Source organism: Porites lutea, chromosome 4 (genome assembly GCF_958299795.1).
Source record: "Porites lutea chromosome 4, jaPorLute2.1, whole genome shotgun sequence".
NCBI lineage: Eukaryota > Metazoa > Cnidaria > Anthozoa > Scleractinia > Poritidae > Porites > Porites lutea.
The window spans coordinates 2,004,926-2,018,090 of record NC_133204.1 but is presented as its reverse complement, the minus strand read 5'-3'; the positions used below and the strand labels follow the sequence as shown (position 1 = coordinate 2,018,090).

At 39.3% G+C, this 13,165-nt stretch overlaps 2 protein-coding genes across 2 annotated transcripts; both read left to right on the top strand.

Annotated features, from left to right (window-relative positions):
* Window positions 1-2,816: 2,816 nt before the first annotated feature.
* On the top strand, window positions 2,817-4,326 carry LOC140935216 (microfibril-associated glycoprotein 4-like). Its single transcript, XM_073384756.1, has 3 exons — window positions 2,817-3,159; window positions 3,272-3,649; window positions 3,966-4,326. The coding sequence occupies exons 1-3, from the start codon at window positions 2,904-2,906 to the stop codon at window positions 4,226-4,228; spliced, it is 897 nt and encodes a 298-aa protein (XP_073240857.1). The 5' UTR covers window positions 2,817-2,903; the 3' UTR covers window positions 4,229-4,326.
* Window positions 4,327-11,479: 7,153 nt separating this feature from the next.
* On the top strand, window positions 11,480-12,973 carry LOC140935211 (techylectin-5B-like). Its single transcript, XM_073384749.1, has 3 exons — window positions 11,480-11,809; window positions 11,921-12,298; window positions 12,675-12,973. The coding sequence occupies exons 1-3, from the start codon at window positions 11,554-11,556 to the stop codon at window positions 12,935-12,937; spliced, it is 897 nt and encodes a 298-aa protein (XP_073240850.1). The 5' UTR covers window positions 11,480-11,553; the 3' UTR covers window positions 12,938-12,973.
* Window positions 12,974-13,165: the final 192 nt, after the last annotated feature.

Sequence of the window (13,165 nt, the reverse complement as noted above, 5' to 3'; positions counted from 1 at the left end):
ACCATGATAGTTTTGACAACATTAACAAATGAGTAAAGACGAGTGTTCGTACTGGATCGGATGCAACGTTGGTTGGATATTAAATTAATCGATTCCGGACTGAGGTCTCAACGGATTTTCTTTATAATTTTGTCCTTAAATAATCGATAAGTGAAACATTATACGGATTGAAATTCATAAATGATAACCTGAATTTATCTTTTATTGAAAAAGGATTTGAATTATAAGGAAATCTAAGTCCGGATGAGAAACCGCCGAAGTGCATGGGTTATATAGCCATGCACGTAAACCCGGAAAAGACTGTTGAAGACACAGCTTACAATTCTTAGTCATGCAATGAGAGGTTATAACTTAGATGAAAGATGCCATTTTGAGTGTAGACTGCAAAACAGTCGTTTTTTTTTTTTGTTTTTTTTTTTTCTCAAAATTGGTTTAGAGGAGCGTAAGAGTAGCGAGGCGAGAGAAAAAAACCGTGTCTCCTCCGTTTTCAGCTTTGTTGAACTGTTCGTGCGTACGGTGTACTTCAATACGCAAAAATACGGACTGTTTTGCAGTCTATTTTGAGTGTTTTTTTTTTTCCTTTTTCTTCTTCTTCTTTTGTTATGTAAATAAACGAGCGGGAGCTAAGAAGAGGCTAATTTGTTGAATTGCGTAAAAAGTAACTTTACATGTATTTGTATGAAAATACTATCTATTATCGAAGTTGGGGCGTTAAATGAACTGCAATGTTGGATCGATCTCATATTGAAATGATCTTTTTTCAGACCATGTACACAAATATAGAAAGGGTCAGAGAAGACTTTCTATGTCGACCGGCGCTATCTAATTCCCAGGAACTAAAGTTGTGTACAATTACAACAATTTGTAGATAGCAAGGAAGAACGGCGAACTAAAATCAGAGGATAATAATTACTTGTAGAATCAAGCGAGCATTTTATATTTTATATTTTGTTCAGTTTTTGTACTAAGTTAATTTTAGAACCAAGTGTTTCAAGTACCGACTCAACTGAATTCTTGACCAACGTACAGTAGCTTTGTTTTCTAAAACATGCCGTTTTAACTGGTTCTTAAGCAAAGAGAACTCTCTATGCTAATCATTCCGTCACAAAACCCTTTTGACTTTGATGAGTGGTTAGATTTAGACACTCGAAACAGCAGACACCTTGAAGGAAGAATTGACACACAAAGCAGGTCCGTATATTGATTCAGTATGCTCGTCGATTCTCTTTAGATTATTAAAGGGATTTTCTCTTCATCTCCAAAAGCATATGGCTGTCTGGTTTTTCAGTCAGTGATCCCGGGCAAATCACAATTTGTAAGTCGTAGAATAATACGTTTACGGTCTTACTCCCGGCGCACTTATAATACGCATCACGGCAAAAGGATACTTTAAGTTTGAATGAAAATCGGAGGTCAGAGTGACGTACTGAAACTTTCAATAGAAATACGTCATAAAATAGCTGTATTCACTCGATTAAACGCCAATGCCTTTATTTAAGTTGTAGCATTTATTCAAAAGAAGTGTTTAATCGAGGGCGCGGCGTTAATTTCAAAATAATCTCATTCCTTACGGAAATTAAAACAACTACGGCAATCGTTAATTAATATCATGTAAAACATAAAGAGTTTTAAGTTCCAAAGTCTCGCTTTTTTGTTGAGTTAGAATCGTTATAAATTGTCTGGATGGTGTATACGTGCGTACATTACAGAGTTTTTTCCTATAATCCTCAAATACACGCCGAATTATTCTGATTGATGGGGCGTTTATTTGAGAGGGTCGTTTAATCGACGGTAAATTTGATCACAACGCGGCGCTTAATCGAGTAACTTGTAGTTGATTCAGAAAGCCAAAAATCAAGAGACAATTTTGGGAACTGTAAAATCAATACAGTTTCACGGTTAGGTACGGCAAAAAATGAAGAATGTAGAGTAATGTCGAGAAAGGAATTGAAGCGTGTCGTTGACAGTTTTCCGTACTTCATAAATTTTTAATCAATAGATTCTTTGATATAGATTGAAATACCAATTTTTAAAATGAGACAGGCCAAATGATAAACCTTTTCCAATTTTTAGCGTTCAAGACCGTCTTTGTCACTTTCAAGTGAAATCCAGTAAAATTAGCATGTGCGTCAGTAAGAGAGGATAAAGGGGACAGAGGAGGTCTTAAAAGAAACGTCTTGAGACGAATTACCTTTAGAATAGGGTGTGTATGGGGGATGCCTTCTCTCTCTCCTTTATCCTCTCTTGGCGTCATATATTACACCAACCATTCAACTTTGGGGACTGAGTAAACGGGTAATTTCAGAAAATAGACTATATCCTGCAAACAGACCTGAAACGAAACAATTCTGTCATCGTGGTTATGGTACGTCGCCATAAAAATAAGAAACAAATCAAAAGTTAAGTTAGTGTCGGCCCTCAATGCGATAGGGAAAAAACACTAATATATCTTCCCATGGAAACGAAGAAATTGAATACTAAATAATCGGTCAAAGTCTCTACTAAGTGTTTATAGTTAATTATGAAATGAAATGCCAACGTACTAACATTACACTTGCAACTCGAAGAGAGCAACAATTTTATTGTATAGATTTATTTATTTAGGTACTTGAAATTAATCAAACATTTACAGGGAAAAATGAGTCACGGTTTTTCTCTTTAGTTTTTATTGTGTGCGTTATTTTAACATTGACACATGCATGGCATAAAGTACAAAAGACTACTGACACGAAAAAATATCTTGAAGACTGCTCTGAGTACAATGATTATTATGCAGAAGCCAAGTTGCTTCACATAAAAAGCGTTAATAAACCTGATCCATTATCAATATCCAACGTCAGCGCGCGTGAAACTGGTCTGAAGGCAAAAAAGTCACTCTAGTTCAGTCAGCTAAAATTTTCGCCATGTCCTATTTTCCTTACCATTTTCACCTCAGCCTTTTGTTCTTGGCCTTGTATGTGACGAACAATTCTTTGGCGAAGCAAGCAAAGAGCGCCCAAGTAACTACAGTCCCCACAAAACAGTGCACCAACGTCTACAACAGTTTCTACGCGGGTCCAAACAAGAAGATTGAGAATATCCTACAGGAAATGAAGAAGCAACTTGGCGAACTTCAAGAAGATGTGAAAATTTTGAAAAATAACAAAACTTCTTCCAAAGGTCCACGGAATATTATTTCTAGAATTCAATTAACCAGTGCGCACACATTCAGTAAAGAACTCAATTCTAATATTAATTATTTAACGAATACTTCCTCTTTTTTGCTCAACAGCCAAGAAAAACTGTGCTGAGTTGTACAAATCGGGCGAGAAAATCAGCGGCGTTTATACAATCGATCCTGATGGTGCAGGCGCCTTTGATGTGTTTTGTGACCAAAAAACGGCCGGTGGGGGGTGGACAGTGTTCCAAAAGAGACTGGACGGCTCGGTTGATTTCTACCGCGGTTGGGCTGACTACAAACGAGGTTTTGGTAACCTAAACGGTGAGTTTTGGCTTGGGTTGGACAAGATTCACCGCTTGACCAAAACAAAAAGCAAGCTACGAGTTGACCTGGAGGACACTACGGGTAAAACTGCCTACGCTGAATACGACATGTTTGCAGTTACGAGCGAGAAGGTTAATTATCAGCTTAGCTTGGGAGCATACTCAGGTACAGTAAATATAAATGCACTTGCACGGCTTTAAATGCTTTTCGAACTCCCCTTTAGTACTTCCCTATCTAGTGTTCAGTTCCTTATACGGCAAATATCAATGAAAGAATCTAAAACGGTACTTGATTTTCTTGCTCATGCACTAAGTACATGCCGGATGATTAATTTTTCCCTGCTTGACAGAAAGCTCTTTTTTTCTTTTGACCGTTAGATCCCTCGAGTAAGTCTTTTCTTTTCTTTTTTTTTTTTTTTTTGGAAACAGCAGATTAGCATGACTTCACTTTTTAGAAAACGAGCTCTATCATTTTCCCCCAGGAACTGCAGGTGATTCTCTTTCTGGTCATCGTGGTTACCCATTCTCGACTAAAGACCGAGATAACGATAGCTGGTCCAGAAACTGTGCTGTAACATACAAAGGAGCCTGGTGGTATGAAAGCTGTCATTCCTCTAATCTGAATGGCCTCTACCATCATGGCAAGCACAAGTCAGACGCCGACGGTGTCAACTGGCATGCGTGGAAAGGATACCACTACTCCGCAAAGACAGCTGAGATGAAAATAAGACCAGTTGACTTTTGAAACCTCTTCTTATGTCTGTTAGTCCGTCAGCTGTAAATGTTTATCCAATACTAAGAGCATAAAGTACATGGGATAAAATAAAGTGACGTTAAAACTCAGTATAATTCTATGTTCAGTATTTTTTCACTTAGTTGGCTATCAAGGTATCGGCAGAAGGGCAAGTGCAATAGCATCAAGGGCCGGACAGGTCACACGGTTAAGCTATTATTCATAACGTTGACTTTTTTCCTGTCGCAAAACTCACATGTCATAAAGACACATCACGGTTGTCCATATCCTTGTTATTTCTCACGTAACATGTACAAAGTTGCCTTTGTGGGTAGGTGGAGCACAAAAGCAACGCAGAGTTATTTAAGGGATATAAAGAACAACATTAACAACAAAAATGGTAAGGCTCCCAAAATTTCCATTACTTCTTGGGTGATATGGGCCTCAAAGCCTCTGTGATGAACACCAACCAAGAGCAACTAATTGTCTAGGTGTGGATTAAAGTCTCCCGTTTTTTTTTTTTTGTTGTCGTTGTTTTGTTTTGTTTTGTTTTGTTTTTTTCCTTTTTTTTTCTTTTTCCAATACTGCTTTAACTTTGTTGCCGGTAGACACAGAACATTTTTCAGAAGACAGCTGAAATATTGACTTGAAGTGTTTATCGATACATCCAACATAGCGAAATTCTGGAACAGTATGTAAATATCTGAACGGAGCTCAGTTACCATGGGTATAACGGAAACGCGTCAGCCTGCGTTTGAAGTTTGACCACTTTCAAAAGCTTGTTATAAATTGTGACTTCATCAACGAAAATCTTTGTAATATTTTCATAAATTATCACACATAAACTCTCGAGAACTTTATTGCCCCCAGACACCCCTGGCTAACTGCTTTGTCTTACTGGACACAATGTAGTTCAGGAAGTTTGCTCGATTCCCTCAAAATGTAAAATTCTATGCGCGCTTCACTAAGTATTTTCACTTAGTACGTTTTCCACCGTGAGGTTCTTAGTCCGTTCACCACCCAGCCTGATTTGTCCACCGCGGAATCAGTTCCTCGGCCATCCTTGGAGATATAGCCAAATATGTCTCCTACCGAGGTAAGAAGATCAGTGGTTATCTTTGCATCAACGAAATTTTGGCTCTGCCAAAATAGCTCAAAATACCGCCAAACCTTCAATAAGCTGGGGTGAAATTACGGATTTCAAGAAATAGAAGGAGAGGATCCTAAAAAAAGGATCTTAACAGCTTTAAACGAAAATATCGAACAAAAGAAGCAAGTCGGTAATAAACATTTTTTCTTACCAATAATTCGGAAAGCACGGCCTTCCTTCTTCAGGGTCTGACATACAATGACTAGGTAATTAAAGCTAAGACGTTACAATTTGAAATAAAGGATAGCGTGCAGTTCAATACGATACTATGATAACATTATTATAAGTATAGGAAATATAGGAAAACAAGAACTCGTTGAAGTCGTTTTTTATATGAAAGAAATTCGAAATGTAAAAAAGTATAAATAAATTAAATCATTTAATCTTTGTTATTAAATACCTAAAACTTCAAAAAAATATATGTATATATATATATATATATATATATATATATATATATATCTAACCGAATTTTTGAAAACATACCTCAAAATGGACCAGAATATTCGCACAGAAAGCTGGCGATAGCCAGCTTTTTGGTCACTGCGGTGAGAAAAAACATAGGGGGCTTGCTGTCCTGGTTGGTCTCATTGACAAGTTCAGTCCCTGAACTAACTCGCCATGGGTTGGAAAGGGGCCTCCATGTCAATCCCTAGCGGGGGAGGGTGCTTCAAAAGCGTTGTACCTTCCGTTAGTCATGGTCTGGGAGAGTCAGTGCACTGGTCATGTCTGCCTTTAGTTTGTCATGTCAAATTCTTGTAACGTTTGAGGCCCATTGGCCAATGAAAGCATTCCCCTCAAGCAAGTGCTAGGTTGGCGGGGGTGGAGGAAGTCAGGGGGGGTGATTTAACCTTGAATTTCTCTGCTTAGAACTTGCTTAAGTCTCAAGCGTCCTCCGTCATTCAGGGCCTTTAAGCAGCTAGAGTGTATGGACAAGTACAGAGTGTCTTTTTGATGGACTTGAATGTTTCTTTTGCTAATCAGGAACCAAGAAGAGAGTCAACTTAAGAGAACCATGGGTAAGAGCTGAGTTTCTTGGCGATATTTACTTTAGTTGAGTCAGTTTAAGGTGTGTGGGCTCCTGGTGTCCGATGGTACGGTTTTCATAAATCCGGCTAGATATATATATTCAGTATTGACCAAATCAGTGGATAGCAACTTTTGCGCGTTCTGATTGGCTCCCGTATCGGAATATCCTTGGATATTCACTGTTTTCGGACTGATTCAAAATGGCTTCCCGTTTCGCGACAGTTACGGAAGATAAAATTTAGGGGTAAAGTGAAGCAGCTGCACCAGCAAATACCAAGAACGAGACAAAATTTGGCTTGTCGGTGTTTACTGGTCGGTAGAAAAAAATTTCTTACTGAATTTGTAACAAAATCATAAGAAATGATCCCCCTAAACACTGTAAATTGAAACGTAAACAAACTCTAACTAAGTCACGTCTGTTTTTTACAAAAAGTTCCTTTTCGATTTTTATCCAACTATCCCCCTCAGGGTCGGTTCATAGCGCTAGATATATACCTCGACGCTTCGAGTCGAGGTATATATACAGGGTGTTTCAAAAGTTTTTTCATCGATTAAATTTCACTGATTATTAAAACTACCTTTTGTAAAACTAAGTATGTTATTAATTATTCATTTAACATTGAATAACTGAAATAGAAGTAACCAAAATGTCTTCCTTTATATTATCTGACATTTTATAAGTGGTGAGGTATAGAATGTATGAGCTCTCAAAGCGTGTCTGAAGGCACATTTTTCCAGGCGAAGCGTAGTCACTGTCTTAGCTCGTCCGGTGTTTTTGGGCTGGATCTTTGTATGTTGTCTCGTCAAAGATAATCCAGATGGTCTCTAGGGGTTTCACATCACTTGAGTTTGCCGGCCGGTTGTCTTTAGCCTATTCCAGGCTCCGAGATAGTCGGACCAGCGGAATTGAGAAAGCGCGAACACGAAAACACGAAAAAAGACGGGAGGAAACTTTTTCCTTTTTTCCGTCCTGCCCCCATTTTCGCGTCTTCCCCACTCAGGCCCGTAACCAGGATTTTATGTGAGGGGGTGCTAACGAAGCCAAAGTGGACCAAACTACCGAAATGTATTTTTTTTATTGAGTATCAAAATGCGGACCTTTGGGTCCTGTGGGTGGGGGGTGCGAACGCACCCCGTGCACCCCCCTGGTTACGGGCCTGCCACTATCTGAGAGCCTGGAACAGGCTAGGTCGTCTTTTGCTATAAAGTTTCCAGATCCTTCTGGCACCGTGTCTGCATGTGAGCCAACCTCATTCCCAGGGTTCTAGGCCGGGTAGGAGAGAACCCTGGGAACGAGGTTGCATGTGCGCCGCCTTTTTCTCTTCAACGCTTTCCAACCTTTGTTAGTCATATATCTTCATACTGTTGTGCTCGAAACTTTGAAATTGTGAAGTTGAATTTTTTTTTACCTTTCTGTGTTGTAGACTTGTTACGCATATACTTCCACCTTTTTCGATGATATTTCTTACACATTTAAACAAAAAAAACGGCCATCCTTTCCTTGGTTTGTCTTCTAAAGTCTTTACTTTTGACCACTTGTTCACTTATATCGTTCAGACTTGTTTAATAGTTTAGCGATTTCAGTGACTGAATGGCCAGAAGACCGTAAAAATAGATGCCCTGAGCGTTAGCACAAACAGTGCAGGCCTCCATTTTCGTGAAAGAGTACAGAAAATAAAAGAAAACGGCCAAAAAGCGAAAACAGAAAATGTACAAAATGGGTAGGAAAAATATGGCGGGAAAAAACTCGCGATCATGCACATTTGGAGCAAAACTTCAAAAATATTATAATTTCTTCAAATTTTAGTTTGAAATTGCTTCAAAAGGTTATTAAGATAAATTTCTTACCTGAATCAGTTTACAATTGCCTAAAGAAGCATTAAATGCTTTTCGCAAAATACGAAAGAACTTTTGAAACACCCTGTATATCCACCACTATTCACCTCCCCTTCGGGGAAAAGTTGTATAATATCTTCCCGACTTTAAAAACAGGCTTGCTTCTTTTTTTCGCATTTCAAGCACTTGCGCGTTTAATTTTGGCGGTAAATCTATATCGCATAACCACTCGGACCTTTGGAGGGAAAAATCATCAACAGAGCTGAGTCTTCTTTCCAACTAAATTTTAATGTCTACACTGACGTGAAAAATAGAGAAAGAGCTTGAGAGAGAGAGATAAAGGAAAGGAGACAAATTTCGATGAAAGAAAAACATGAGAAAGTGAGACTGAATGCTAGCAGCCACCAAAGTGAAAATGAGCGGCAGTTTAAAAAAATTCATTATAGCGAACAGAAACACATACAGCATTTCCTCCAGAATTCGGGTAACTAGGAAGTTTCACGTTTTAGTCGAAACGTATGCGGTTTTAAGCATTTTGATGAGAACTGATCACTATCTTCGCGTTAACGAGCAAGTTAGTTTTTTATTTTTATTCTAATCAACAAATTGTTTCAAATAGATTTAATTCATGAAATAAAATAGTCGAGAGAAAAAACGTTTCGACTTTTTTAACGGTCAAGATAGCCATTTTCGAGCTCGGGGGGAATGCAAAATCCTGTAAAGTCACAAGCTCAGCAAACCAGAGCATCGGTATTGTAACGTAGCGTTTAAAATATAAGGGTTTGTATGGGATTAAAAACGGTTGTCTCTGTAACCTACTAATTTAATATAATCGAATTATGAAATAAAAATCGGCGGCTAACTAGACTTAGTTGAGTTGTGTTTCTTCTTTCACATGAGGTCCTCGAGTCGAATTATCAATAGACCATAAGCAAACCGGTCACAATAAAACTCACGCAGGTTAACAATAAAAACCGGCTTGAAGACTAGGGGGTAGTCCCTATAATGGCCTATGCGGGGAGGCTCCGCCCGTAAGGGGTACCTTTTTATGGCTTCAGGTGTATCAAAGGGTAGGGATTTTACTCGTTGAAGTATATGAAAGAGTAGCGAAATCTGTCATTTGGGTCTGTAAAAGGGCCCGAAAGGACTAACAGATGAATTTTATGGCTGTGAAAGAGTCTAGTTTTGTGATTAATCATAACTATAACAAAATTGTCAAATCTGATTGGCTATTAACTGCCCTGATTTCAGACTTAATTGGACAGTTTAATAGGACAGTACGCGTCATGCCTAAAGGCTGGTTTTCACTAGCGACGGAGTCGGAGTCGGAGTCGTAATCAGAAGCGTCGAGCTTATGATCTGGTGAAAACAGCGTTCCGATTCCGCTTACGACTCCGTCGCTTACGTTCCGCTTATGATCTAGTGAAAACCAGATTGTCGGAGTCGGAAGCAGAAGCAGAAGAACAAAACCAGTCACAAAGCGTGGGAACGTGCATTTTGATTGGCTTATCCTTCCGCTTCTGCTTCCGACTCCGACAATCTAGTTTTCACTAGATCATAAGCGGAACGTAAGCGACGGAGTCGTAAGCGGAGTCGGAAGAAAATGGAAACGTTCTGATTCTTCTGACTCCGATTCCGTCGCGCTTATGACTCCGCTTACGACTCCGATTTTTGATTTTCACCAGGTCATAAGCGCTCTTAGGACTCCGCTTACGACTCCGACTCCGACTCCGTCGCTAGTGAAAACTAGCCTTAAGTAATTGGACAGTACGCGCCATCACGCGCGCGCTTAAATGGCTTTTTTTTTTCACTGCTAGCAAAACAAAATTTCGAATTTCTTGTGTTTTGATTTAAAAAAGAGCCTATTATATCACAAATTTTGTTAAAGTTATGATTAATTGGTAACAGAACTTCGTGTCGTCCAATTCGGTCTGTAATCATACTCGTGATTAAACGAATCGGACTCCCGCTACGCGGTCGTCTGATTTTGTTAATCACTCGTATGATTACAGACCGAATTGGACTCCACTCAGTCCTGTTACCACTACTAATCCATCTTTAAAAGTGCTTAAATAGGTATATGAAAGGGGTACCAATGGTCAATAGAAGGCATGCGAAAGGGATGCCTTTTCTGACAAAAATGGTATATAAAAGAGTAAGAGGTTGGACCTCCGGAAGAAGCCTACCCATCATGCAACTTCCTTTTCCCCCAGGGTTGAAGATCACACATGAATTCGAACGTTACACAACGGTGCCGACGTATATGTTTCGAGCTTGGGCTACCATGCGCATCTTCCTCTTACATTTTCAAAAGATCATATCTTGATATTTTACAATAATTTTCAGAATTTTGTAAGTTTCACTAGCGGTCCGGTCCGACGGACAGTTTAACTTTTGAGAGGTGGGAGAGGTATAGATTATTTTGAAAAACAAAATCCTGTAAACAGATAGAAGGAAAAAAATCCTGCCACGAATTAATAGTCCTAAATTTACACCAAAAGACTTAGGAACTAGGCTTAAACCTCATTTACACGCGCTCAAAAAAAAGGCAACGGCACGCCAAATTTTTGGCACCGTGTCTCGTTTACCCGTGCCGAGACTACCTCCGCGAGGTAGTTTCGGCACCCCTAAAATTTTTAGCACTGGTGCCACATTACATTTGGGACCGGTACGTTTACACGTCGAAAATTGGGAGTGCCGTGCCTTAAAATCGTCAGCACGGTGCCATAAATTTGGCGTGCCATGCCGATTTTTTTAGCGCGTGTAAATGGGGTTTTAGAAAAGAATTCGAGATCACCAAAACTAAATCCCCCAGCGTCAGCCCCCCTACCCCACCCCCTCCTAAAAAGTAAATAAAGACGCTAAAGATTTACATAGAAACAATGGAATTAATACTAAAATGAACAATGCTTATTTAAGTGTTGATGAATGCACTAAAACAAAAGGAAATGCTAATGCACGGTTCTAAAACATTTCACTCTCCTTGAACACTTGAAGCACAAGGACAGCAACAACCTTGTAGACTTATTTGGGTGTTTGAATGGTATTCATCAAATATTGACAGAACAGAAATGAGTCACTTAAAGTGTGCCGTTGTTTATTGACACGTGCATATGGTAAAAAAAACACACACACACAAAAGACAACTCAGGACACGAAAAAATGCCATGTAAGGCTCTAGGCCATACAGACGATTACAAGACAGAAGCCAAATCACTAGTCAGATCACTTCGCGTAAGAGACGTTACACCTGATCCTTCATCAATAAACCGTCGACGTGAAAGAAGAAGCCAAACATCCTATCTGAGTTGAAATTTTTGCGATGTCTTATTTTCCTTTCCGTTTTCACTTTAGCCTTTTGCTCCTGGCGTTGTTTGTGGTGAGCCAGTCTTTGGCGAAGAAAGCAAACAGCGCCCAAGTAACTACAGTCCCCACAAAACAGTGCACCAACGTCTACAACAGTTTCTACGCGGGTCCAAACAAGAAGATTGAGAATATCCTACAGGAAATGAAGAAGCAACTTGGCGAACTTCAGGAAGATATGAAAATTTTGAAAAATAACAAAACTTCTTCCAAAGGTCCACGAAATAATATCTCTAGAATCAATTAACCAATGCGTACACATTCAGTAAATAACTCGCATGCAATTATATCAATTTAACGAATACTTCCTCTTTTTTGCTCAACAGCCAAGAAAAACTGTGCTGAGTTGTACAAATCGGGCGAGAAAATCAGCGGCGTTTATACAATCGATCCTGATGGCACAGGTACCTTCGATGTGTTTTGTGACCAAAAAACAGCCGGTGGGGGGTGGACAGTGTTCCAAAAGAGACTGGACGGCTCGGTTGATTTCTATCGCGGTTGGGCTGACTACAAACGAGGTTTTGGTAACCTAAACGGTGAATTTTGGCTTGGGTTGGACAAGATTCACCGCTTGACCAAAACAAAAAGCAAGCTACGAGTTGACCTGGAGGACACTACGGGTAAAATTGCCTACGCTGAATACGACATGTTTGCAGTTACAAGCGAGAAGGCTAGTTACAAGCTTAGCTTGGGAACATACTCAGGTACAGTGTAGATGCACCACTATCACGGCTTTATATGCTTTAATACTCTTAATACTTCCCTATCTGTAATCATTTTTCACTTAGCTCACTTTACGGCAAATATGAGAGAATCTAACAAGGGACTTGATTATTTTACTGACTACGTACATCGGTTTTCCCAGTTTGACTCAATAGTCGTTGCTTGAAACTGCTTAAACTGACAACGCAAACTTTCGCTAATTTTCTTTTTTTTTCTTTGACCGTTAGATTCATCGAGTAAATTGATTTTCACTCAGTTTTTTCAATAGAGTAGAGTAGAGTAGTTTAAATCTTTAATTCTAAAATTCTAATTATATAAAATTCTAATTATAAAATGAGCTCTGTCATTTTTCCCCAGGAACTGCAGGTGATTCTCTTTCTGGTCATCGTGGTTACCCATTCTCGACTAAAGACCGAGATAACGATAGCTGGTCCAGCAACTGTGCTGTAACATACAAAGGAGCCTGGTGGTATACGGCCTGTCATGCCTCTAACCTGAATGCCCTCTACCATCATGGCAAGCACAAGTCATACGCCGACGGTGTGAACTGGTATGCATGGAAAGGACACCACTACTCCGTAAAGACAGCTGAGATGAAAATAAGACCACTTGACTTTTGAAACATCTTCTGAAGTCTGTTAGTCCGACAGCTGTAAATGTTTGACTTATCCAGCATGCAGAGCATAAAGTGCATGAGATGAAAGAAAATAAAAATCACGTTAAATACTTTAATTCTTTGTCACGTATTTTTTTCACTTTGGCTTTCAAGTTATCGACCGAAGGACAAGTGTAATAGCATGAAGGACAAACAATACAGTTAAGCCATTGTTCATAACATTCATCGGCCT

What these genes read in the sequence shown, in the direction of transcription:
- LOC140935216 (XM_073384756.1), top strand. Translation starts at nt 2,904, where the DNA reads ATGTCCTATTTTCCTTACCATTTTCACCTCAGCCTTTTGTTCTTGGCC. An exon ending in TAACAAAACTTCTTCCAAAG is followed by an intron (nt 3,160 to 3,271) that starts GTCCACGGAATA and finishes TTTGCTCAACAG; the next exon opens with CCAAGAAAAACTGTGCTGAG. An exon ending in TAGCTTGGGAGCATACTCAG is followed by an intron (nt 3,650 to 3,965) that starts GTACAGTAAATA and finishes ATTTTCCCCCAG; the next exon opens with GAACTGCAGGTGATTCTCTT.
- LOC140935211 (XM_073384749.1), top strand. Translation starts at nt 11,554, where the DNA reads ATGTCTTATTTTCCTTTCCGTTTTCACTTTAGCCTTTTGCTCCTGGCG. An exon ending in TAACAAAACTTCTTCCAAAG is followed by an intron (nt 11,810 to 11,920) that starts GTCCACGAAATA and finishes TTTGCTCAACAG; the next exon opens with CCAAGAAAAACTGTGCTGAG. An exon ending in TAGCTTGGGAACATACTCAG is followed by an intron (nt 12,299 to 12,674) that starts GTACAGTGTAGA and finishes ATTTTTCCCCAG; the next exon opens with GAACTGCAGGTGATTCTCTT.